Source organism: Diaporthe citri (assembly GCF_014595645.1).
Source record: "Diaporthe citri strain NFHF-8-4 chromosome Unknown scaffold_11, whole genome shotgun sequence".
NCBI lineage: Eukaryota > Fungi > Ascomycota > Sordariomycetes > Diaporthales > Diaporthaceae > Diaporthe > Diaporthe citri.
Window position 1 is genome coordinate 267593 of NW_025064856.1, and position 23347 is coordinate 290939.

Sequence of the window (23347 nt, forward strand, 5' to 3'; positions counted from 1 at the left end):
AATCTTGTGTATTAAGGGGTTATTTGGTGCCCAGCGATATCTATCTCGCCTTGTCGAGTGTAAAGGAGGGCTCTCCAGACCTGATCATCCAGCGAGACTGTCCCCTAATGGGACTGTACTTTGATCGATTGATCCTCCGGCGCAACTGTCTCCAGACAACCGACATGATGCCTCAAAGGCCGGCCCAGAACATCCACCGAACATAGTGTTTACCCTTCCATCCTCCGTGTTACTCCCTGCCACAGAAACCGATCCCACTGATCATGGGCTCGAGACGATGTGGTCCTGTTTAGAAAGCCGAGATCGCATGCATAGCTCCAGCCCTCAACACAGAGCAGATGCCCAATTCTTGCTCGAGACTTGTTCGGGTCTTCTCACCCAGCCATTGTCCTCTGATCAGTCCAAACCGCAGACAAGCGTGAGCACGTGGGCCTCCAAGGGACTTCTCCATTAGAAGCCGGGGAATCCAGTGAATCCGCCACGGCCTCTGGGGCCTCCACGGGCTCCGGGGAAGCCTCCGCGCTGTTCTGGTCGGCCATGGGCGTTCACCCAGCTGTCGCCGGCCACGCTCAGCCGCTGCTTCAGCTCGTCGATCTCGTCGCTTTGCCTGTCAATGGTGTCCTGCATTCGGTCGATGCGCGCGACGTGCTTCTCCTGCATCTCACTTTCCTCCCTCCGCCACTCGCTGTCGGCCTTGAGCAGCTCGTTGTCGTGGTTGACAGCACGTTGTAATCATCGTAGAGATCGTCGTGCTTTTTAGTCTCCCTGGACACTTCCTTTTCGTACATCTCGTTCTCCTCGACGTAACACTCGCATTCCTTTTGGGGGCGCAGGATGTACGCCTTGTTGGACTCGCCGGGCTGCTGCTCGGGACAGGAAACGGCGGCGGTCTTGGGTTTGTCGGCTTTGGCTTGCTTGCGTCGCGCAATGGCGCGGACCGCCATCCAGTCCCTCACAAGCTCCTCCAGCTGGATGCGAGCTCTCTTGTGCGTAGCAGCCGCGGAGGGCTCCATGAGGTCTTGACCGATGAATGTCTCGCTGCCGCTGTCATTAGGCTGGGCACCATGAGGCTGGACGGGGGGAGTATCCTGCACAGCATCGGTCTTTCTTGTTGGCGTTTGGCTTGGTGGGCTTCAATCCACTGCGGTGGAAGGCTAGGAGGTAGATCTCGATGGCTTGACGAAGCGAGGAGGTGGATAAGTACTTCGAAATGCTGGGGTAATTCTCTGAGATGCCCGCGAGCGCTTCCTCGAAGAAGTAGTCGCTGTTGATGTCAAGGTAGGGGTACTTGATGTAGGTCTCGACAATAGCCTCGTAGAGGATGCAGAGACGTGCGACGACCAGGAGCTGAGTGCCAGTGCAGTTGCGGCCGATGTCAGATGCTCCAAGAGCTACGATCAAGTCGGCATGCGTTCTTCCGATCACGCGCTTGCCCATGGGGAGTTTGAGACCGGCAAGGCGAATGGTGTTGTCGATCTTGCCCATTTCAGCGGCGTCCGCCTCGAAGTGGAAAAAACATTCGTCAAAAGAACGTTTCGGCATTTTGGTGGTGGATTGCGAGTCGCGTCTCGCAACGGTTGAGTGAAGCTTGGTGTGCTGAAGGGTTGTCAAAAATAACAGCGAAAGGTGGTAGGAATCAAAGTGGGACTGTAGTGCGGCCGACCGAGTTTTGGGATGGCTGGGTGAGCGATGGCATACCACAGGGCTAACAAAAGGATGGAACCATGCTTGGATGCGTGATTCAATGGTTGGAAGTGATCTCAGATCTCTCTGTGAGCTCGACTCCAGAAACGATTTTTTGGTGGTAGGGTAGATGCCCAGGTGATGAAAGCCTCGAGAACAGGTCAAAACACCTGAGTTATGGCGGGGCGAGACAGAATACGTTTGGGTCAAGTCGAAGTAATTAGCACTTTTGGCCAAGTCAGTCACTCGAAAGCAGTTAAAGTGCTACTTCAACCCACAGTACTTTCAACCTCATTGAAAACGGCTGACGCTAATATTTACTGTGTGAATGTTTAACGTGCCCTTTCCAAGAGCCCTTTTGCAGCACATGATCAATTCAATAAGGGAATGAGACGTCACTTCTTGGATTGCATCTTTGAAATATATGTAATCTTCTACAAAAAAACAATCACCAACATGAGTCTAAAGGCGAATTAAAGAGCAGTGGACGTAGGATCACCAAAAAAACAAAAGGCAGAAAGGGCAAAAAATAATCCCACAGCGACGATCTGAACACTGCAACATGACCTCGCCAGAGCTGACGGTAATAGTGGCATGCAAATACATACCACTACACCATCTCTCCATGCTGCTCACTTGTCTAGCTTATGAAACTGACAGTTTAAACAGGGAATCCAGGTTGAGTGTGGCATAGGACCACCTCTGAGTTCTGAATTCTCTGCTGGATGCTACGCAAATGTCGACAGTGTCTGGCTGCTCGAACAGAGTTACGGGACACTAGAAGAATTTTCAAGGCCAGAAGTTCACATTCTCTTCCTAGAGAAGAATTGAGCTCAATCAGACGTTTCTTCTATCCTCTCAAACATCCCATTCATATGGGGTTATCGAACATGCTCGTCCATACACTCTTGCTTATTCCGTGATTGATACTCGTCAAGTACTTCCCACGCGACGTTGCGGCAGCACTTGTACGGTCCCCTCAAAATTCTCACCCGCATTGAACGAGGCTCTCTCTTACAAGCCAGCCCAAGAAATGACAAAGTAAATGTTGCGCCGTCGCTGAGCAAGAGGGATGAAAGCTACATCGGCCTCGGTGCTTGCCATAACGGCTCACGGAGTGTCGCCAAGCTAGAGTTCGAGTGTTAGGATGGTTCGACCTGCTTGAACTACCCATCTGACAAGGAGGATGTGTTACCTAGAATACGAGCACAAGCCTGGCCAGGTCAGAAGGAGCAGGGTCATCAGTGACACAGCAATCCATGCATTGCTTGGATCACGATGTCAGCATTGTTGATGAAGCCAAGTGTTCGATGAGAGAATAGTAGTTAACAATTAAGTACCAGGCACAGCAATACAGGTCCTGCTGTGGCGCTTAATATTGTTGTAGGCAGGTACTACATAGGAAACCAGTGTCAACCTCCAAGCCCCAACACCACAGGAGTCACCTAGCCAGGTTTTCCCATCGCTTAAATTCCATTTGACAAATTGTGTTCAGACCCGACCCGCCCCCATCCACCCTGTCCAGGTATCCCGTTGATCTTTATAGGGGGAGACTCGATTCAGTCTCCGATCTGCGCCTCTGGCTGTAATTTCTCTCTTTTCTCGCTCTCACACTGTCTCTGATTTACTGCGGCCTCAGGGCACCGCCCTCGTAGGCGGAGAACCGCCCACTAATAAACTGCCGCACGTTCTTGCCCCAGAAAGCAATAGGGATCGCGAAGAGGCCGACGGTCATAATGGCGACGCCGATGGCCGAGTTGACGGCGACGTAGCCGGCAGCGGCGTTCCACATGGGCAGCGCGGCGGTGATGCCGTAGCTGGCGACGTAGCTGACGCCGCCGACGACGGCGATGCCGGCCGCGGCCCACTGCGGCAGGGACTCGACGACCCAGATGGTGTTGACGACGCTGGCCGAGGCGTAGCTGAAGGCGTTGAGGCCGTAGGCGACGTGGTACGCGGCCTGGTGCCACTTGTCCCGCGCGGCGAAGCCGTAGATGAAGACGCTCACGGCGCCCGAGACGACGGGGAGGATGAAGGCGGGGAGGTAGAACTCTGCGTGGCGGACGCCCTTGTTGCGGAGGGTGAGGCGCTTCATGACGTTGTTGAGCATGAAGTAGGCGGCGGGGAGGGCGAGGAAGCTGCCCGAGGCGGCGGAGAAGTTGACGCGTGAGACGGCGTAGGCGGGCAGGTGGTAGGGGGCCTCTGCCATGCGGACGGGGAACCCGACGCCGACGGACATCATGCCGCCGAAGTTGATGGAGTTGAGGAGGGTCACCCAGAAGACGAGCGGGTTCGCCACGCAGAGGAAGATCTGGATGAAGCTCGCGACGGCCGCCCGCGGCTCGCAGACGGACCGCTTCCAGATGCGGAGGGGCGTCACCCGCCACGTGTGCACGGGCAGGTCGGTCAGGTTGGGGAGGCCGTTCTCCATGGCCCGGATGGACCTGTTGTCGCCGCCGGGCACGTCCCACCACTCCTCGTACATCCTGACCTTCTCCGTGCCCGACTGGACCAGGACGCGGCCGTCGAAGGCGACCGGTGGGCGGAGGAAGTACGTCTCGGGGACGAAGAAGAAGATAACGATGAGCATGATTATGCTCGGGATGGCGAGTCCTCTGTAGACGCTGTGGTAGTCCTTGCCCACATCGACCATCAGTGGCAGGTTCGCGAGCACAAGGAGTGGTAGGCCACCGCCTCCGCACCAAAAGGTCGCGATGGCGAGGGGACGTTCATGGATGAATGTAATGTCGATGAGTTGGAGGATGGTCTATGAGACTGGTTAGTATCATTGAAATCTGCTGTAGTGTGAGATATGACATACGGTGCTCAGTGTAGCTCCGCCGGCCAGACCCATCATGCATATGGCCGCAAGAAGCTGGTGATAATTGTTGGTAAAACCAGCCCACACGCTTCCCACGGACATCATCACGGCTGACAGGATAATGAGTGGCCTCCTGCCGAAGGCCACCGACATGGGGATCCAGAAAGAAGCTCAGTCCCATCATCAACGTCGGGCTTCCGGAGAGGGTCTCGACCGAGAATGGTGCCATATCCTAGCATCTCATTAGCTGTCTTGGTGGGATTCATATTTCCCCGAGGATATCATACCTCTTTGGTGAAAGTGTGAAGGAAGGCCTTGTATAGGTTTTCCCGGAGACTGAATTGAGAACATGCATGTTGCGGAATGGATCAACAGGATAGCGTAGATAAACAGCCGCCGGCGACGCTCAAAGTTGAGGGGGTCGGAGGGCGACTCGCTCGGGATGGGCAGGCTGAGCAGGCGGCCGTCGGAAGCGATGAGGAAGACACTGCCAGCGATGTCCATGGATTCACGCTTTGAACGAGTGGATGAGGTCGTCTCTGCCTGCGAAGGTTGGTGGTCTGCGATGGATTCCTTGTTGATGCTGTCGACGGTGGACTCCCAGTCGAAGAGAGCCCGCTCCGTGTCGGTCATCTCGACTTCCTTGGCCATGCTGGGCTTCGTTTACGCGCGTTCAATGAGGTTGCTGCTGGGTTGGGACAGTCGAGTGGTGAGGACCACCGGGTATATGTAGAGGATATCACGCGCCTGTGGTCATTCGTTGCGTCGATGATGGCGAAAAAAGGATAGGACAGGATAGGCCAGGAAGAAGAGGTTGGGTTTTCACTTCATTTTAAGCAAGATGATGACTTGCAGGCTGGACGTGGCCACTGGAACCTTGTCGAGTCGGCAGCATCGACCCGAAAGCTAGTGATCGCTTTCTGCCAGTATCTCGGTATAGTCGTACTCGAGGGCCCAGGTGGGATGAATTGAGGCAGGCGGTAGAGCAAGCAGCATTATTATGGAGGGAGGTATGCTCTCAGACGTCCAGGTCAGACGCTGTCGCTTACAACAGCCACCAGAGGTAGCAGATGTGCCTGGCATTGGCCGCCCAAGGAGGAAAAGGCTGTGGAATAAAGTTTCGTTTTCGTTTCTTCTGGGCCAAGACAGTTCATTTGACAGCGGACGGACATGTCGGCCTCGGCGCGCTCCAGGGGTAGACCTTAAGTATTGACTTTCCGCACCAGGGGTCCTGAAACAGGTGCAACCTCGATCTCCGAGGCTGACTAGGACACTCGCCGGCCTATCGCGTGGTGCTGAGGTGTTGCGGCATAGGCAAAGTCTGTTGTTTTTGTGGTTTCAAAGCCCCCCAGTCGGCGATGATGTCGGGCTCACGGCGGGCGTTGGTTCGCTGAGGAGGTGCTCGTCATCAACCTCCTCCTCCGTCCTCGCTGTTCACGCCGCGGCTGTCCGCGCGCGAGCTAGCATGGCTACTCCAGAGGTGTAAATGTGTGCTTGGTTTTCGGGTACTTGCCGTCCGGTTCATCTTGCGCTGTGACGACCAGACTGGCGGGCCGATACTTTCTCTGTGCCTCGTGAGTGATGAATTCTCTTCGGCTGGCCATGCAGCAAATACTGTCGCCAGAAGGCCTCGGTCTGGTTTGTAATCATCCTCTAGATACACTGCTCTGCCTGACTCTTGGCCGCGGGGCTCCTCCGCGGCCCACTATTTGTTTCGACAGTGTGGTGTAGGCTATAGCAGCAGTCACTTACAGCGGGTGTTGCATGCGGCAGTTCGTTTCTCACACTCACTACCACTCGCGAAGTCCCACTCACAACACTGCCGCCTCGGTCCCTTGCATGACTCCGGTCGAGGAGGGGTGAGGGCGCTGGATCGACTCGTCACGGCCTCCATCGAGGGGTGAGGTCTTCCTCATCGGGACTGATGGCTCCACCACCCATGTGGTTGCATACGAGGCGACCCACCGACGCCCTGACCGCCGTGAATAGCTGACCTCGGCGTGGGGGAGACGTCGAGCTGGGCGGACAGGGCTGGAAGGCCCAGAAGGCTTGGCTGCGTAGCTGGGCCATCTCAATCTCCTCCTTTCCAGGCACAGACGGGCTGGGCTCTGCGTGACGAGCGAACGAGCGATGAATCCGAGAGGCTGGCTAAAGCTCGGCTCCCAGGGATGGCCGGGCTTGAGGGGACGAGCATGTTCATTCAGCCCCTCAGCTCGCTCGCAGAGCCTCCTCCCAAGGCGCGTCGTTGCGTGCCATCAGACGACCTTAGACTGCTCGCCCTGGAGGTTTGGACGAAGCGGGCGTGTCCGTGCTGTCATGTCAGGCGGGGGCTCAGGCAAAAAAACAAAAAAAAAAGCCCAGTAAAAGGCTCAGGTGCAGGCTTCAGGCTCGGACTTCCTCCCAAGAACCTGGCGCCGAGCCCCGCCGCAGAAATGAGAAGAAATTTCAGGCGTTTGCGGCTCCATGAACCCGGCCCGCAAAATAGGGTTCGTCAGGAAACAATGGATCCCTGCCAAAGCTTATTCGAACCTCTCAAACCACTGTCAAACGTGGGGCTGCCCAACGCTTCCCTTGCAATCCCCTGCCTCCCCCGCTGTGGTAATGAACCTGCCCCAGATGTCACCGTCGACCGGCCCTTGAGGCGCATATCAACTTATTCGTCACAGCCAAGGAGACGGGCATCACTAGGACTACAGCGACTCGACATCCTGCTCGTCGACACGAGTTCCTCCCCATCCGCTCCACCTGTCCGCGGACGCTGAGGCACACGATCAAGTCCAGGTGCAGGGTGTCGCTGGTTTCTAGTCAGTGAGGCGCTTGATCTCGGCATCTATGCAGTGACAGGGCACAGACACTCTATCAAGAGCCAGCGGAGCGGAGGTGGACGTGCGAGCCCTCCACGGAGCAATAGGCTCCGGCTTCCCACACCCACCCTTCGCCCATTATGCATGTGGAATTACAAGTCGCTGGATGGGAATTCCATAATATCCCATGCTTTGGAGCGTGCACAATCTTATTGAAGGCTTAAAGTTGAGGGTCGAGACTTGCGCGGCGTCATATTAGGATCTGCGGTCGGCCATCTGGCGGCATGGTTTTGGCCCGCAGCTTAATGATCCTTCTGGGCAACCCAGCATCCTGGCTTTCCCGGTAGCGAAAGATCGCCTAGTGAATGGCTTGCATGGGAATCGAGATGGTCCCAAAAATTGCCTACCCACACACAAAAAAAGAGTGGAAACGGTTCTGACGCTCGCCTAATCATGGACTAGTCGTCCCGGGCCCCCTCGGAAACTATCAGCCAGTTCAAATTTGTGCCCTGTTCGCAATCATGGGCGGGCCCTTGCATAAGCGCGAGACCTGGCCAACACGATCTGTTCGCCCATCATACGCTGATCTTCGCCGTAGCCTTGCAGAGAGCAACTGGCGAACGGCGAACCCTCGGAACAGTTACGGTGCGCGTTTCTCAGGTAGTGAGTGCGATAAACCTCTACGGCCCCACTCGCCCACGCCTTCACAATATATCCGTCGGCTGACACTCGGGAGATGGCGCCAACATTGTTTGTCTGGAGATCAAACAGTCCGCACCGCGCTATCTTCCAAAGCTCCCCCATGATTTGCCAGTACAGTAGGCAACCGGCGCGGCATGCGCTTAACTTGCTACAAGCCTCAATCGTTGCGCTGGGCAGACTAGTCCATCTGGGGAGGTAGCATGACATAGTCAAGAGGCAGGTACGCGCACACCGGTCTCCGTGGCTGAACCTTAATTATCGAACTAGGGCTCTCTTCCCGCTGTCTGGGGTCAAGCGAGTGCGGGCGCCTGCAACTGCAACATGAGGAGATCCTTATTAGGACGATGGTTATGCCGCATGTGCCGACGCAGGAGAGGTGCGCGTAGCCGCTAGGCAAAATTACCCGACAGGTAAGGCGTAGCGGGAACCTGGACTGTACCCTGGGCTTTCATGCCTACCCTTGGCTTTCAAGGGCCTGGTTGACGTGCTTGAGTTTCTCGCTAGACAGCGGTCCGCATGGCTTTCCACTGCCGGCGTGTCGATATATGAACGGGAGTTTACTCGATAATAGAGGGGACATGGCTGCTAACCTCCGTCCCGATATACCACACTAATTGCAACTCGAGTGCTAGTAGAAGGACCGAGTTCTGGTGTGGCAGCATTTGAGTAGTCTGACAATTGACAGACGCAACTTAGAAGCACATGAATATGCAAGAAGGGCCTGTGGGCAGTTCATGACTTGCGGTTTGTCTTTGCTCCTCGATCTGGGCCCATCAAATTACTCTTTCGTCCCATCGCTTTTACGTAGATTCAAACCCAGGATCAAAACTCACCGAGGATTTTGACTGTCGCTTCTGACGGCTCTCGCTGGGTCCGGACCCCTGCGTGTGCATGTGCAGAGCCGAGACCCTCACGTCCCAGCTGTGAACTCTATTCGCACCGATTTGGGTGTGCTGGACTCGTCCAACCACCACCCCCCCCCTTCCTCCAATGGCGCAGAGGTTCCCAACATGAGTCCAACAGCCGCCAAGGATTTTATTCTCCGTAGCTGACGCTTTTAGACGAAGCCGTGCGGGTGGTTTGTCTTGCTCAGCTAATGGGATTGGACGACTGACTGGCAAGGCATTTAGCCTCTGCTTGGGGGTCCCGCAGACTGATACAGACATACAACACGTGTACTGACTCCGCTGCTACGCTCGAGCTGTTGCGATTTGTCGGCCTATGGTGACACTGCACACTGGTCAGTCCCTTGGGGCCCTTGCAATACCACCACCTTCATCAAAGTCGGCTGAGATGCGAAGCGAGGCGTCCGAACAACCGTTGGGCACCGCTTTGCACCCATCTCGTCGGGAGATGCGCGGCTAATCCCACCCCGTCAGACGTGCGTCGAGTATGACAGGAATCTGGAGGATACCATGCATTCGGTGCCCATGGAAACACAACGGCGCTCGATGGGCCACTCGCATGGGATGCTGGGCCGCGCGTGGTAGTCTAGATGGTGTCTCAGCGTGTTGTATTCCAGAGACCGACCGGTGTGTCCACGCATTCAGGCCGCTACAGCAGATATTTGGGCTTCGCTCATCCAAGCCTGAAGTTGTTCTTTGGGCCTCGATGCACTCCGTGTTTAGTAGTCTAGCAAGATCACTCGGAATCCCTCGGCGCCGGCGGAGGTTTCCTCAGCCCGTCCGCCGGAGCACGAGTTACGATGTGAGGAATTTTGAGACTGTACCAAGATCCATCGACCTTCCTGAATAGATACGACAAGGCGGTAGATTGTACTTCCAAGGCCAGACAAGGCTAACTTCAGCTCGCCATGCGTTAGATGCAAAGAGGCAAGGTTCAAACTGCGCAGATCGCAATCTAACTGTGTGGAGGCCGAAGGAAAAGTACTGGCACCGAGTCGAAATGATAATACAGAAATAGCACACAGGCTGTACACGTGTATAACGGCTGAACATGATTGGCACTTGTCAACATACCCTAGTTCAACTCCCTTGTATCGCCAGGTCTGGACAACTCCAGCAAGCTAAACGTGCATGATTTATCCGGCCATTCGGGGCTGTCAAACGGTCGACAGATTGACGTGTCGTTCACTCAGACTCGTAATCTCATGGTAAAAGGTATCTATCATATACTGCCCAAAGGGTTTGCCAGTCTACATCTCCATGAGGCCTCCGGCGGCATTAATTAGTTGCAATCTTTTTGTGAATCGCTTCAAAAGGTTATTGGAAATATACTGACCACGTGCTATGTGCGAAGGAAACAGGACACAAAGCAGAGGCTTGCCTGAGGCACCTACTTACAGCTAAGTCTACGTTTGGGAAAAAGTAGGACTACAATTCTTCCACATGGAAATATTCAAAGCACACGTAACCGATATGCCCCCTGCTGGCAATGGCTTCGGAAGCTACTGCCGCACAATCTTTGCCGGACGTTTTTGCCCCGGCTGAGTCCTTGGGACTTTTGAAATAATCTCTGCAAAATCATTGCACACTCTCCGATGCCTAGCTAAGTGTCTTACGGCCCGTCTCTACGACATAGAGGGAGTGTCTTGATAGGACCTTGGGGCCCTCAAGACCCGTAGACGCCTTCAATTTGGAACGTGAGACGGAGATAAAACTGACTTAACAACAGTCTGACGGGAATTGTTAGCCTCAGGCGGCTATATAATCCACACAATAATCCTCTACGACTGCAATACTCCGAAACTCCGAAGCACCATAGGGTCAATGGCGAACAGCACGAACAAGACCTACGGGCGAACGGACTTTCCCAAGAGAGAAACGTCCGTGGCGGATTCTGTTTGGATGTCCTGCATGGATTATTGAAAACACGCCTCAGTAGGCGGAGCGTCCACAACCCAGCTGCCCGGGGCCGATCTTGCCATATCAGACCGCTGGCAGTTCTTGAGATAGGACTTCGATGATCGTTCCCCTTCCACCTGCAGTCTAAAAGCTGAGCTTTCATCATTCTGCGACAGCCTTTCCCTCATGAAGCTGCCTGGCGTTGCAATGGCGACAGCGCGTCACTGGACAGGGGAGCAGAAACTGAAGCCTATGCAGGTGACAAGTAGAAGCAATGACGGAGAGACCTCCGGGGTTCTCGGCTACGGCATATGAATTTCCTCACTTGAACATATAGGTAGGTGACATTGTTGACATTGGCGGCCAATCGGAGCCGCCTGCCGTGTATTTCCTTGAGAAGTGTGTTTGGAAAGACCGGGCCTTTTTCTGGAAGCAGTAGGACGGCAGATATGTTTTCATGTAAAATGCGTAGGGCTGGGCATCCTTTAGAGACCGGACTATTGCAAGCGGGAGGAGTTGAGACGTGTGACGCGAGCGGACACTAACTAGACGAGAACCTTGGATAAAATGACGATAGTACTCCGGCAGTTGAGCGAAGTGATCATCCCGTCGCAACTCTCATGCACGACGGGAAACACGGGCTGCCGCAGTTGATCTGTCCAAAGGGAAAGCAATCACCCAGCGGCCCGAATTTCCGGCCAAGACCACGGTAACTCCGCGCCGCCCCGGCTGATCCCAACGAAGCCGGACGCCCCCGGCTCGAAACATGGACTCCTCGGGCCTGCCCACCGGCGACGATGCCGGGCCCAAAGCAGAGGCAGGGCAACGACCCGCCGCCACCGCCGAGCGGAGCAAGCTCTGGTTCGACGAGACCGTCGTCGTGCCAGACGCGTTCCGGGACCTGCTGGTGAACTACAGCCACATCCCAGCAGCCGACGTCGACGAGCACGTCATCCAGATCGTGAGTCTGCGTCGGCCCCTCCCTCCGTGTTGCAAACCACCCCCAGATACCAAGTTGCCACTGACAGCAGCCCGCCCCATTACACAGCGCAACAAGGCCTGGGAGGTCCACCACTACCCGTGCCTGGGCCAGTTCCGCTTCCTGGAGCTGAACCTCTCGAGCCGGCCGAGCGGGGACCTCTACGCGCGCCTGCTGTCGATATTGAGGTCCTCGTCCTCTTCGCCCGCCTTCCTAGACGTGGGCGCCTGCCTGGGCCAGGACGTCCGCAAGCTGATCCACGACGGGGCGCCACCCACCTCCGTGGCCACCGCCGAGCCGTCGCCTACCTTCACCCAGCTGGGCTACGAGCTCTTCCGCGACTCGCCGGCGGACGTGACTGCGGTGCAGGCGGACATCCTCGCGCCGCTGGGCGAGGAGGGCGGCGCTTCCTCGCTGGGGCGGTTCCGTGGCCAGCTGAGGGTCGTGCAGCTGGGCATGATCCTGCATTTATTCACGTGGGAGGAGCAGCTCACCACATTTGAGAACGCCGTCGCCCTTCTGCGCGACGAGCCCGGCGTGCTGATCATTGGGCAGGCTACGGGCAACCTGGATGGGGTTGTCACGCAGACGCTCACTGTGGGCGGCGCGAACAGGGGGACATGCAAGCACAACGTCGCGAGTTTCAAGAAGCTGATCAAGAATGTTGAGGCCCGGACGGGAACGCGATGGGATGTCAAGGCTGAGCTGGACGAGGGCTTGAGTGTCCATGACGGGAAGAGGACCTGGGACGATACCAAGACCAGGAGGTTGTTGTTCGAACTGGAGAGGGTGGGATAAATGGCTTCGAGACCCAAGCCCGCGTTCGAGTAGTACGTTTTCATCTCCAACAGGGAAACAGAAAGAGTGGGAGCAGTTGTCTTTTGCCCACACGGGCGAAGTGTCATTGATTTTGACGGAAGCTACGGGAATCTGAACCTAACGCCGCTCGCTACCTATAGAGGAGAGCGGCCCCAGACGCCGTTCAACCGTACCGTGGCATTCATTTCATGCAAGTCGTGCAATTGCCTTTTCCATGCCAGAACCCGTGTCCCTTGACCCTCACGAATGATTTTTGTGGGATGCGGGCGGAGAGAGAAATCAACTACCAGCCTCCAGTGGTCTGCTTAGGCTTCTCCTACGAAGTCTTGGCGCCCTGGGTAGGAGTGATCTTCTTGCCGTCCTTGTTGTATCGGACACGTGGGGGAGGAGCGCGGTTGCGACGACCCTCACGCGAACGGACACTATTGGTGTTTCTGTCAGCATGTTTGTTCTTCGGTCGGAAGGGGGGATGGTGATGGAGTCCGTTTGCCGCCAAGGTTCTTCTCAGCCGCCTGTGTCTGGCAGGTGCACTGCTTGCCCATAGGGCCGCTGTGACTCCACGCCAGACGCAGTTGTCCTCCATCCAGGACAAACGTACCGAACGATCTTGCCGTGAATGGCACAAGAGACGCAGTACTGCAGCTTGAGGTACATCTTGGGGACGGTGTACTCGGCGAAGACCGAGGCGTCAGAGATGTCACCTGTGGAAGACATTTGTTAGCAGGTTGGACACGGCCAAGGGGGGTTGCATGAGGGTTGTAGCAGCGGTCGAGGCAGCCCAATTGTCGTGACATACGAATAGCAGCAGACTCGACCATGTTGCGGATGGTGAATCTCTTGATGGCCTTGTCCTTGGGGGTGCATCGCGAGCAGTTGGAGCAACGGATGGGCTTCACGTGGCCGCGGCCCTTCTTGTTGCGGCCATTGTTCTTTCTCTGTTCGAGGAATGGCAGGTCAGCATATGCGCGGTTGGGTATTTGTCGAGCGGGACTGGTGTCGGTGGGCCAGGAGGGGGAGATCGCGACAGAGCGGATGTCCAGGCGGAGAAGCAAACATGATCCGTCTGTGGCATCAAGCCCTCCAGGCTATCGTGACGACCAGTATTGAACGCTGGGAAGGCTGTGTGTGGGTGCGATTCATACCTTCTTAGGCATCTTGACGACTTTTGGCTGACGAAAATCGTAAGTGTTGGTCGATGAAGGAGGGAGAGAGGAGATCTGAAATGCGATCTCTGGAAATTTAATCGAGGTTTGCTCTGCTGCAGCGGCCAGTCCCCAAGCAAAAATGGCGGTCCACAACCGGAAATCCCAGGCCTTAACAGACTCTGCAGAGACTGCAGGCTAACATCTGTTAGCTTGGCGAGGGTGCCCTAGGCAGTCACGTGAGGGCCCCGCTAGCCTGTTGCTGATTGGCGCAGACCTGACTGCACCGGCCGAAGCGCAGAAACTGGCCTGCAGCGGCCCAAACCCCCCAAAAATCTCAAACCTCAAATCGCTGACGCTTTCTGGATTTCTTCCCTCCCTTCTCCATCAACGAACATCTTCACGGGACTGGCTTATGACGGGATAATACCCTAGGTACGTCTCGAACACGATGATGTTGTTGCTCGACGGCATCGCGGCTTTCTTGTCCCCTTCATGATCAATCATGTCACTGCACATCCGATTCCCCGTCTTGTCTGCTTCTTTCGATGATACCCGGCCTTCGTCTCGTCGCTTGCGACAGATGATCGCCCTCACAACATTTTTCCTTTTCGCTGCAGCTGGGACTGAGAGCAGCAGGCGAAGAACAAGGGCAGCGCGATTCACTCGCCTGCTCGACGTCTCTATTGCTTGCTCTCTCCCACTGGGGTCCCCTTATCGCCCGCCCCACATCACAAATTCCCACCCAAGCCTGCACTTTTTAAATCCAGCCTGCCTCAGCCGTGATTTTTTCTAACCCTTCCTCCTTCCTGCCAGTAGGACAGCCCATCATGCAGATCTTCGTGAAGACCCTCACGGGCAAGACTATCACCCTTGAGGTGGAGTCTTCCGACACCATCGACAATGTCAAGTCCAAGATCCAGGACAAGGAGGGCATTCCCCCAGACCAGCAGCGTCTGATCTTCGCCGGCAAGCAGCTCGAGGACGGCCGCACCCTCTCCGACTACAACATTCAGAAGGAGTCCACCCTCCACCTCGTGCTGCGACTGCGTGGTGGTGGCAAGAAGAGGAAGAAGAAGGTCTACACCACCCCCAAGAAGATCAAGCACAAGCGCAAGAAGACCAAGCTGGCCGTCCTCAAGTACTACAAGGTCGACAGCGACGGCAAGATCGAGCGCCTCCGACGCGAGTGCCCTGCCGACACTGTAAGCTTTGCCTGGACAACCTCTTTTGACGTTTGTTCGGTGACTAACAACTTTGTCCTCCCAGTGCGGTGCTGGTGTCTTCATGGCTGCCCACAAGGACCGTCAATACTGCGGTCGCTGCCACCTCACCTACGTCTTCGAGAAGTCCTCATAAACGGTGTCTTCGGTTTCATGGATGGACGGACGGACGGAGCAACGGGTTCTATAGTTTCAGGGACGGGGAAAAGCTTGCACTCGCGCATTCATGGGCCTCTGATGCTGGTACAAGGCATCACGGATGTGATCACAGATTCATCTAGTACTCGTCAACTGGCTGGCGGAGTGGGAAAATTACCAAAATGAAGGTCATGATCACAGCACTACTAGTCTTTGCTCCCCTCTTGATCTCTTGACATGTGTTCTGTTCCACTTGCTCATACCCGCCCAACAATCAGCCATGTGGACATGCTGACGGATGCTGTCCTGCAGCATATCGCCTCCTGCTGATCGATCCCTTCCACGTAATGACTTTGCTAGCCGTCTTGGACAACATCAGTGCATGAGGCGTGGAAGACACCCTCGCCAGGTTTTCAATACGTCCGCTTCCGTTAAATCCAGGATAAGACATCACCAGGGCAGTTGCCGTTGACGACTTGAACTCTTGAGGGTACAATGGAGCCATCGCGAGTTTCTAATCACGCACATGATGCACATGGCTCTGCGCGACGACTTGGGACCTGACGGGAAGATTGGCTCTGAAGTTGATGGAGGATGGCATTGAACGTGATTCAAAATGAGAATTGCTCGGCTATAAACGATTTTGACTATGTACAGTAGTGATAATGTTCATCTAGTCATTCGCTGGTAAGACTGCGGTGGCCAGTGGTGTCTATTTTAACCTCACTCCCTGAACCCGTTCCTCAGGTTCTCCCACTCGCTCTCGGGGCACTCGAGCTGGTTGGGATCCCTCCGCAGCGCGTTGGGCCCGCCAAACACGTCAACCACATTCTCGATCAGACTCTCCCTGCCCTTGCGGTCCGACGAGCTCTCCCACCACATGCCGCCGCCGAGGCCGTGGTTCTTGATGTAGCCGGCCTTGTCCCTGGCCATGGGCAAGGTGTCGTAGCTGACCATCATCTTGCGGGCCGGGTCGTAGCTGTAGCTGGCGCCGCTGTCGTGGTCGTAGAACTCGCGCGCCCCGGGCAGCGGCAGCGCCTTGTAGTCGTACACGCCCCGCTCCCAGCTGCCCTCGCCGATGCCGTTGTAGGGCCGCCCCACGCCGTCCGTGTTCTCGAACGCGCGCCCGTACAGCGGCATGCCCACCACGATCTTGGACGGGTGCACGTGCCGCGTGTAGTGCTCCAGGGCCTTGGCGGTGCTGAAGGGCGTGGTGTTGGGGTGGGCCCGGTTGGGGTACAGGTTCGCCTGGTGGCCTGCAACCTGGTCCCAAGACCCGGCGTAGTCGTAAGCCATGAGGTTCCAGAAGTCCAGGTACCGGTCCATGCCGCGCAGGTCCAGCTTCTCATAGTTCTGGGGGCCCGCAGGGCAGGCCACGGTCAGCTCGAAGTGGTGCGGGCCGCCATGGCCTGGCTCCGGGGGTAGTGTCCGGGCGTAGGCATCCATCTCCTCCCGGCAGGCCTTGAGCAGGGCCACCCAGTCGGACGCCTCTGAGGCGTTCTGTGGGTACTCCCAGTCGATGTCGAGCCCGTCGAAGCCGTAGTTCTTCAAAATCTTAACGGCTGACTTGGCAAAGTTGGCTCGGCCCTGGGGTGTCGATGCTGGCTGTCTAAAGTTGGAGGAGTAGGTCCAGCCGCCGATGGAGAGGAGTATCTTCAAGTTGCGGTTCCGCCGCTTGAGAAGATTGAGTTGCTTGAGGCAACCGTAGAGCTTGTGGCCGTCCTCCCATTTGTCACCATCCCAGTGGATTTCCGAGTCGGCCCAGCTGTCAGTCAGGTAGCTATTGGACATGTTAGTCTTAGAGGTCAGTCTTTCGAGGCCATTGAGAGCTTACACTTCACCCGACTCGGGCCGGACGTTGGCAAATGCATAAAGGACATGGGTGAGGTTCTCGACTGGTAGCTCCCACGGGAAGTGTTTGCGTCCATAGATGGCCCAGTTGACGAAGTACGCCACGCTTCGGTAGCCTTTTGTTACTGGTCCTCCGCCCATGGTGTTGTTTGGGGTTGGTATGTGCTGCGTGTTGAGGCCTTGGGAGTAAGAGTTGTCAAATTCCTGAATGTTGTGTTGAAGAAGAGGTATCTGCTGGGCCTGGATGAAGAGGACGAGGCTTATAAAGAGGAGGAAGACGGATATTATGGATAATAGGCGGCCTCTACCTGGCATGGTGAAGAGGGAATGGAGTGGTCACTGCCTCGTGGGTACGTATGAACGGGTATGGATATATGCCATGCAGGTACTGTGGCGTAGCTAATAAAGGTAAGGAGGGGCGGCGGCTAGCCAGCTAAACATGGCTGATGGGGGGCGATGACAGCTGCTGTGTCAGGGGTGCTCGGGAACTTGGGAGTACAAGGACGGCGTTGGTTCGATTGATATGACTAGGGGATGGATGATCATGAATGCGGGTTGTTGTCAGACTAGGGGAGACAGACCGTTGGCTGGCCCAAGATGTAACGCCAACAATCCACTGCGAGAGGTGGCAGCTTCCGCGACGGCAAATGATGTGACAATATATCAGACAGACTGGAGAGGACCCGCTAGGAACATACCATGCTTCACCTTCTCCTTGAGTTTGCCGAACATGGTGGGGTAGAAGCCAAAGCCGTTGTTATGCACCACAGGGAAATGAATCAAGAGCCTGTTCTTGTCTACTTCAGTGAAGCTCGGATGTTGAAACGTGCGGAGGGACGTAGGGGAGGGAGCAGGTACACAGAGGATGAAGTGGCTCAGCTGCTTTGCAATGGAGCTCCAGCTTGATGGATGGGCGGCCGTTCGGGAGATGACGACACCTGCTGGAGCCGTGCCACCCGCCGACATCCAGATGCCCAAGGGTCCTCTCGTACCTCGTACCTGCCCACTTGCTTTGGTGGTCGCCAGGTGGCTGCCAGCTGAGTAGACCGTCTCCACCTGTGGTCGATGTGGAGTGCCGCTAGTACACTTCTTGCGGCTAGCGTGGACAAGGATGTCCCACCATGGGCCGGTGCGTGCGCTTGCTTTGGTGCAGCTCCAACTGTAGAGAGAAATTTCAGATCGTCGAGGGAAAAAAAACCTTCGAGAGCTGCCGGCTGTTTTAAGCAACGACACCCACACTCCGTCAGCAAGAGCAGCAGCAGCACTACTGCCACAGCCGTCTTGCCAGATCCTCCTACCAAGATGGCCAGCATCAACTACTTGCTGTATGAGTCGGCGGCTGGTTATGCCGTCTTCCAGGTCGTCAACCAGGCCGACAGCGTCGGTCTGCAGCTGAAAGAGGTGCAGAATTCGCTCCAAAACCTCGCGACCTTCAGCAAACACGTGAAGCTCGTCAACTTCACCCCATACCGGTAGGATACAACCCCACCGCGACCAAGGACCCATGCGGCTGCCGTAAGACATTGTCGCTGACATGAAATAATAGAAATGCCGCCGAGACCCTTGAAAATGTCAACCTCGTCTCTGAGGGTATCATGCCCGACTACCTCAAGTCCATCCTCGAATTGAACCTTCCCCAGACCAGCGGCAACAAGTCCAAGATCGTCCTCGGTGTCCAAGACAGGAAGCTTGCCGGCGAGATTAGCTCCACCTTCAAGGGCGTTGAGTGCGAGACGAGCGAAACCTCGGAGGTCGTTGCGGACCTCCTTCGCGGTATCAGGGTCCACGCCGAGAAGCTGCTCAAGGGCCTCCAAGAGGGTGATCTGGGCCGTGCTCAGCTCGGTATGGGTCACGCCTACTCGCGCGCAAAGGTCAAGTTCAGCGTGCACAAGAACGACAACCACATCATCCAGGCCATTGCGACTCTCGATGCGCTCGACAAGGGCATCAACCAGGGCTCCATGCGCGTCCGCGAGTGGTACGGGTGGCATTTCCCCGAGCTGGTCAAGATCGTCTCCGACAATGGCACTTATGCCAAGCTAGTCCTGGCCATCGGCGACAAGAAGACCCTCAGTGATGAGAAGCTGCATGACATCGCCGCTGTGATTGACGACGATGGCGAGAAGGCGCAGGACATCATCAACGCGGCCAAGATCTCCATGGGTCTCGATATCACCGAGGCTGACATGATCATGGTCAAGTCATTCGCAACTTCTGTCGCCAAGATGGCCGACTACCGGAAATCGCTTTCCAACTCCCTGGACTCAAAGATGGGTCAGGTCGCCCCCAACCTGCAGACCATCCTCGGAACACCCGTTGCCGCACGTCTCATCTCGCATGCCGGCTCGCTCACCAACCTCGCCAAGTACCCTGCCTCCACTCTCCAGATCCTCGGTGCCGAGAAGGCTCTCTTCCGCGCTCTCAAGACCAAGGGTGCCACACCCAAGTACGGTCTCATCTACCAATCGTCTTTCATCGGACGTGCCGGTCCCCGAGTCAAGGGTCGCATCAGCAGATATCTGGCCAACAAGTGCAGTATGGCATCCCGTATCGACAACTTCTCAGAGCACCCCTCGGCGCGTTTCGGTGAGGTTCTGCGGCAACAGCTTGAGGATCGCTTGGAGTTCTACGCTACAGGCAAGAAGCCTATTAAGAACGAGGAGGCAATGAGCAATGCCATGAAGGCCATCCTAGGAGACGGCAACGATGATCTTGCCATTGACACCGAGATGATCGACGCCCACCCTGCACAGGAGGATGAAGGCAAGAAGTCCAAGAAGGACAAGAAAGACAAGAAGCGCAAGAGCGACGCCATGGACATCGATGAGCCATCAGAAAAGTCTGAGAAGAAGGACAAGAAGAAGAAGAAGAGCGAGGCAGATGGAGACAAGAAGGAGAAGAAGAAGAAGAAGGACAAGAAGGTCGAGGCCTAGGGTGCTTCCTCTTTTGATAATAAGCCTCTTGACATCCCAAAAAGTCTACCTGAGCCCTCAATGACCAAGCCCGGCGGGCAGGAGAGAAAGGGCAGAGTCCATGATTCTCCCGACCGTCTGTCTGGCTCTGACCCTGGCCGCACTGTGAAAGCTGCCGATGAAAAGGCGCTGAAGCAGGAGCGGCAGGAAAAGAAGGCCAAGAAGGCCCAGAAGGCAAAGGCCCAGAAACTGCCAGCTCTGACCCATAATTTCACGCACAAGAAGATCCTGAGCGCCCAAAAGCGTCTCCTGAAAGGGCTGAAGAAGCGCGAGGAGAGGGCTCGGGCGCGCGTGAAAGAGCTCGGATTATCTAAGAATAAACAGAAACACGGTGCTGTCGGGGGCTTTTGAGGATTGTGGTGGGCTCGAACGGGGACTTTTCCCATTCTTATTGATCTGTTCCTGGGTTCGTCTCGGAGTTGCGAGGGCGCGCGGGAGAAAATCGGCATCGGAGTTTAGGGAACCATTTTTCTTTTGCATCTGTTTTTGGCTCGGTGCTCTTTTCTAACCATCATGGCCGCTTTGGCCCACTGACTGACTGACTGACTGAATGGCTGGGTTGAACTTGTCCTGTTGTACAATCACGCGATCAATCAGACTTCATACCCGTTTAGTTATGGTAGCTCCAGTAGGAAAAACCAGTGAAAAAGTTCAACATCAAAACATCAACACTCAACACGGTGCTCACCATACTTTCTTTTACGGTAGACTTGATTATTGTGGATTTTTACAAAACTGCTCTCATTTGTTTTGTCAATCCCTTGCCATAAATGTATCGACCCTCCCATCCGCCCACCGCCCATCCAACCACACCGCCCAGGACCTTTGCCTATGCTTTGTTAGAAGATTAACGCCGCGACGCCCATCTGCTTGCTTGCTCGCTTGCTTGCTTCTTGAGTTAATTTGATATCGACATCAGCACCATCATACCGCCCCCCAACCACCACCTGCTCAGCACCCGCGACTCTCCTCGCTCAAGCTAGGTATGCCTGCATGCTCCATCCGCGCAGCCTCAGCCCCGCTTCGGTCTCACAACCGCGACTTCACATGCTCCTTCTCACCCTTATGACGCGTTAACGAGGCTCGAAGCCGCCACGCTCAGCGGCCGTCAGTTTGACTGGTTTCCTCGGTGCCCATCACTGCTGTCCGGCAGAAAATACTATGAACCCTCGCTGCCGAACTCGTGCGTCCACTCCGAGTTCCGTTTCAAGTCCTCTTGTGACACCGTCGGCCGCGACGACTTGACCGACTTGACAAAGTCCTTGAAGTCGACGATGGGCTCTAGCAGCTGTTCTGTGTCGACCTGTTCCCACGTCATCTCCATCGCGTCGGGCTCGCCCGGAGAGCAGGGCGTCACCCTTGACTCGCCATTTAAGTCTACCTGGAGTTCGCCAATCCCCGATTAGCCAATGGAGAACAACAAAATCGCTTCAGTTTTGGAGCAGACACGTACCTTCTTGAAATGTGTTGCCTGCTGGATCTTGCGCACGGGCTGCATCAGGGCATCCTGCACCGCGACGGCGATGTCGCTGCCCGAGTAGCCCTCGCTTAGCTTGGCTAGCTCCCTGTAGTCCTCGGACTTGAGACTCGTCTTGGTGTCGCCGACGGCGATCTTGAACATGGTGGTCCTCGCGGCGACGTCCGGAAGCGAGATGTGCACGCGGCGCTGGAACCGCCGCCGGATGGCCGCGTCCAGCTGCCAGGGGATGTTCGTCGCGCCCAGCACGAGCACGCCCGTCGAGTCCTTGCCGACACCGTCCATCTGCACCAGCATCTCGGTCTTTATGCGCCTCGACGCCTCAGACTCGCCCTCGCCTCGCGGCCCGCACAGGGCGTCGACCTCGTCGATGAAGATGATGGATGGCTTGTTCTCGCGGGCCATGTTGAAGAGTTGTTTGACGAGCCTGTCCGGGGGGGGGGGTCATGTCAGCGGATTGTGTCTCCCCCCAGCTGCTCTGTGCCCCCTTTTCCGTGTATATAGTCGTATTTCCCGGTGCGAAGTGGGATACTAAACGTACCTTTCTGACTCTCCCATCCACTTGCTCACCAGATCCGAACTGCTCACGCTGAAGAAGGTGCTCTTCGCCTCGGTGGCCAGGGCCTTTGCCAGGTAACTCTTTCCTGTTCCCGGGGGCCCGTAGAGCAGGATGCCCTTCCACGGCTTCCTGTTGCCCTGGAACATCTGGGGGAACTTGATGGGCAGCAGCACGGCCTCCTTGAGGGCCTCCTTGGCGCCCTCGAGACCCGCGACGTCCTCCCACTTGACGTTGGGGCGGTCCTGCAGGATGGCGCCAGCGAGTGCGTTGCGCAGCTTCTTGCTGTCCTCGTCGACGGGTGCCCCGTCCTCGCCGTTCTCCTTGCCCTTAGCAGTGCCGCCGGTGGAGGAGCCGTTGGCGCCGACGAGGCCTGGCTTTTTGCGCTTGGCGTCCGCGTCGGACAGGTGTGCTTTCAGCTTCTCGGCGCGGTCCATGTACTCGGCTGTCTTTGTGCGGATCATCTCCTTGGACTTTGGGTTCTTCTCCCACTTGAGGGCGAGCATGAACAGCTCCAGCGACTGGTAGTACATCTGATAGGCCTTGTCGTACTGGGCGGCGTTGTCTGCCTCGATGGCCTTGCGCACCTGGTCGATTGCGCGACCGAGGAAGTCGGTGTTCGACATGATGGGCTGGTTGTGTATTTTTTTGCGGTCGTGACCGCTGCTCGAAGGTGGGTGGAGGGAGGCGAGTAGAGGAGGATACTGAGACGAGGTGGAGGTGGAGGAGCAGCAGCTGATAGTGGCCCCGCTGAATGAGGACGTCGACACCACACCTTGCAGGCAGGATTTCACAGTCGAGAGCCGTGGGCTCGGTAAGCTATGGCCGCAGTCGCGGTCGCAATCGGCGTGGGTGTGTGTCTCGAGCAGCAGACAGGGAGGGAGGGCCGAGGAATCAGTTGAGGAGGTGCCGAGATACTTGAGTAAGTAGACTGAGTACCTAGCAGTCAGTGGCCTGGGACGAGTGGACGTTTCGAGCTGGAGTCTTGCTGGCCTTGGCACGCCATTCTTTTTGGATTGGCGGGGTTGAACGACTGAGAGGCAGAGAGGCAGTGGGCGCCTGGGGCAGGCTGGACTTTGCAAGTGACGTTACCTGCTCCAACTGGGGCATTGGGGGCCCATAACAGCACCTAGACACAAAGCCAATGTGCACCAGATCTGGGCCCGATCCAGAGTGCAGCAGCACAGTTCTAGACATGGATAATACAAGGACAACAATAAGAATTGAGTGCCTAACTGCTGAGTAGCAGCACCCAGGGACATAGGTCTGCTACACATACAATTAACCCTTCGATATTACATGCATGTTACATACAATTATAACCTCTTGCCTGCATCTCGAAAGAGCAAAGCACCAGAAACAATCATACCATACAA

At 56.1% G+C, this 23347-nt stretch overlaps 8 protein-coding genes across 8 annotated transcripts; 3 read left to right on the top strand and 5 right to left on the bottom strand.

Annotated features, from left to right (window-relative positions):
- Positions 1–450: 450 nt before the first annotated feature.
- Positions 451–1542, bottom strand: INS49_003854 (uncharacterized protein; the record flags this gene model as incomplete). Its single annotated transcript, XM_043164644.1, has 3 exons — positions 451–693; positions 726–1122; positions 1205–1542. The coding sequence occupies 3 exons, from the start codon at positions 1540–1542 to the stop codon at positions 451–453; spliced, it is 978 nt and encodes a 325-aa protein (XP_043018294.1).
- A 1765-nt stretch (positions 1543–3307) lies between these two features.
- INS49_003855 (uncharacterized protein) lies at positions 3308–5155 on the bottom strand (the record flags this gene model as incomplete). The annotated part of the gene is made up of 5 exons (XM_043164645.1): positions 3308–4450; positions 4505–4558; positions 4620–4736; positions 4792–4840; positions 4896–5155. 5 exons carry the CDS (start codon positions 5153–5155, stop codon positions 3308–3310), a joined length of 1623 nt encoding a protein of 540 aa, XP_043018295.1.
- Positions 5156–11580: 6425 nt separating this feature from the next.
- On the top strand, positions 11581–12591 carry INS49_003856 (uncharacterized protein; the record flags this gene model as incomplete). Its single annotated transcript, XM_043164646.1, has 2 exons — positions 11581–11775; positions 11863–12591. The coding sequence occupies 2 exons, from the start codon at positions 11581–11583 to the stop codon at positions 12589–12591; spliced, it is 924 nt and encodes a 307-aa protein (XP_043018296.1).
- A 337-nt stretch (positions 12592–12928) lies between these two features.
- Positions 12929–13766, bottom strand: INS49_003857 (uncharacterized protein; the record flags this gene model as incomplete). The annotated part of the gene is made up of 4 exons (XM_043164647.1): positions 12929–13034; positions 13211–13313; positions 13409–13697; positions 13755–13766. 4 exons carry the CDS (start codon positions 13764–13766, stop codon positions 12929–12931), a joined length of 510 nt encoding a protein of 169 aa, XP_043018297.1.
- A 2072-nt stretch (positions 13767–15838) lies between these two features.
- INS49_003858 (uncharacterized protein) lies at positions 15839–17281 on the bottom strand (the record flags this gene model as incomplete). The annotated part of the gene is made up of 2 exons (XM_043164648.1): positions 15839–16895; positions 16950–17281. 2 exons carry the CDS (start codon positions 17279–17281, stop codon positions 15839–15841), a joined length of 1389 nt encoding a protein of 462 aa, XP_043018298.1.
- A 987-nt stretch (positions 17282–18268) lies between these two features.
- On the top strand, positions 18269–19899 carry INS49_003859 (uncharacterized protein; the record flags this gene model as incomplete). The annotated part of the gene is made up of 2 exons (XM_043164649.1): positions 18269–18438; positions 18513–19899. The coding sequence occupies 2 exons, from the start codon at positions 18269–18271 to the stop codon at positions 19897–19899; spliced, it is 1557 nt and encodes a 518-aa protein (XP_043018299.1).
- A 60-nt stretch (positions 19900–19959) lies between these two features.
- On the top strand, positions 19960–20289 carry INS49_003860 (uncharacterized protein; the record flags this gene model as incomplete). Its single annotated transcript, XM_043164650.1, has 1 exon — positions 19960–20289. One exon carries the CDS (start codon positions 19960–19962, stop codon positions 20287–20289), a length of 330 nt encoding a protein of 109 aa, XP_043018300.1.
- Positions 20290–20995: 706 nt separating this feature from the next.
- INS49_003861 (uncharacterized protein) lies at positions 20996–22597 on the bottom strand (the record flags this gene model as incomplete). The annotated part of the gene is made up of 4 exons (XM_043164651.1): positions 20996–21000; positions 21106–21319; positions 21392–21842; positions 21957–22597. 4 exons carry the CDS (start codon positions 22595–22597, stop codon positions 20996–20998), a joined length of 1311 nt encoding a protein of 436 aa, XP_043018301.1.
- Between the last annotated feature and the right edge of the window lie 750 nt (positions 22598–23347).